This window comes from Eimeria mitis, genomic scaffold, assembly GCF_000499745.2.
Source record: "Eimeria mitis Houghton genomic scaffold, Emh_scaff4411, whole genome shotgun sequence".
Lineage (NCBI taxonomy): Eukaryota > Apicomplexa > Conoidasida > Eucoccidiorida > Eimeriidae > Eimeria > Eimeria mitis.
This window is the reverse complement of record NW_013572728.1, coordinates 1-1,333: the sequence shown is the minus strand read 5'-3', so window position 1 is coordinate 1,333 and position 1,333 is coordinate 1. Positions and strand designations below refer to the sequence as shown.

Below are 1,333 nucleotides of genomic sequence, written 5' to 3'. Positions count from 1 at the left end.
CTGCTTCAGGTTCAGGAGTTAAGAGAAGAGGCAGAAGCAGCAGAAAAGAAAGCAGCAGCAGCAGCAGCAGAAGCAGCAGCAGTAGCAGCAGCAGCATGAGCAGCAGCAGCAGCAGCAGCAGCAACACCATCACCAGCAGCAGCAGCAGCAGCAGCATCAGCATAATATCTCCGCGTCGCAATATTTAAACACAATAAACATAATAAAACAAAACAAACAAAACAAATAAAACAAACAAAATAAATAAAATAAATAAAATAAATAAAACAAATAAAATAAATAAAATAAATAAAATAAATAAAAAATAAAAAAATAAATAAATATATTTGTGCATGCAGATATGTTTTCTCGGTGTCTTCACTCTTCTCGTTTTTGGTGTTTAAAGGAACTCAATAAAACTGCAGCAGCAGAAGCATGGAACCAACATACAGGCGTTGCTGCGCCCCTCGCTCACTTTCTACACGTAAACCCTAAACCCTAAACCCTAAACCCTAAACAGTAGCTGGTGGCGTTGCTGCGCCCCTCGCTAACTTTCTACATGTAAACCCTAAACCCTAAACCCTAAACCCTAAACCCTAGATAGTAAACAGTAAAAGACACTGGCGTTGCTGCGCCCCTCGCTCACTTTCTACATGTAAACCCTAAACCCTAAACCCTAAACCCTAGACAGTAAACCCTAGCACTAGATGGAACCAACATACAGGCATTGCTGCGCCCCTCGCTCACTTTCTACATGTAAACCCTAAACCCTAAACCCTAAACCCTAAACCCTAGATAGTAAACAGTAAAAGACACTGGCGTTGCTGCGCCCCTCGCTCACTTTCTACATGTAAACCCTAAACCCTAAACCCTAAACCCTAGACAGTAAACCCTAGCACTAGATGGAACCAACATACAGGCGTTGCTGCGCCCCTCGCTCACTTTCTACATGTAAACCCTAAACCCTAAACCCTAAACCCTAAACCCTAGACAGTAAACACTAGATGGAACCAACATACAGGCGTTGCTGCGCCCCTCGCTCACTTTCTACATGTAAACCCTAAACCCTAAACCCTAAACCCTAGATAGTAAACAGTAGAATACACGGGCGTTGCTGCGCCCCTCGCTCACTTTCTACACGTAAACCCTAAACCCTAAACCCTAAACCCTAAACCCTAAACCCTAGATAGTAAACAGTAAAAGACACTGGCGTTGGTGCGCCCCTCGCTCACTTTCTACACGTAAACCCTAAACCCTAAACCCTAGACAGTAAACCCTAGCACAAGATGGAACCAACATACAGGCATTGCTGCGCCCCTCGCTCACTTTCTACATGTAAACCCTAAACCCTAAA

General features: G+C 43.7%; 1 protein-coding gene across 1 annotated transcript in view; it reads left to right on the top strand.

Annotated features, from left to right (window-relative positions):
* The window catches only part of EMH_0074940 (uncharacterized protein), a gene marked incomplete at both ends in the record, with an annotated part of 1,535 nt that extends 1,513 nt beyond the window's left edge, over positions 1–22 (top strand). The window contains one exon of the mRNA XM_013499531.1: positions 4–22. Within this exon, the coding sequence (XP_013354985.1) occupies positions 4–22 (19 nt within the window). The remainder of the gene's footprint in view (positions 1–3) is intronic.
* Between the last annotated feature and the right edge of the window lie 1,311 nt (positions 23–1,333).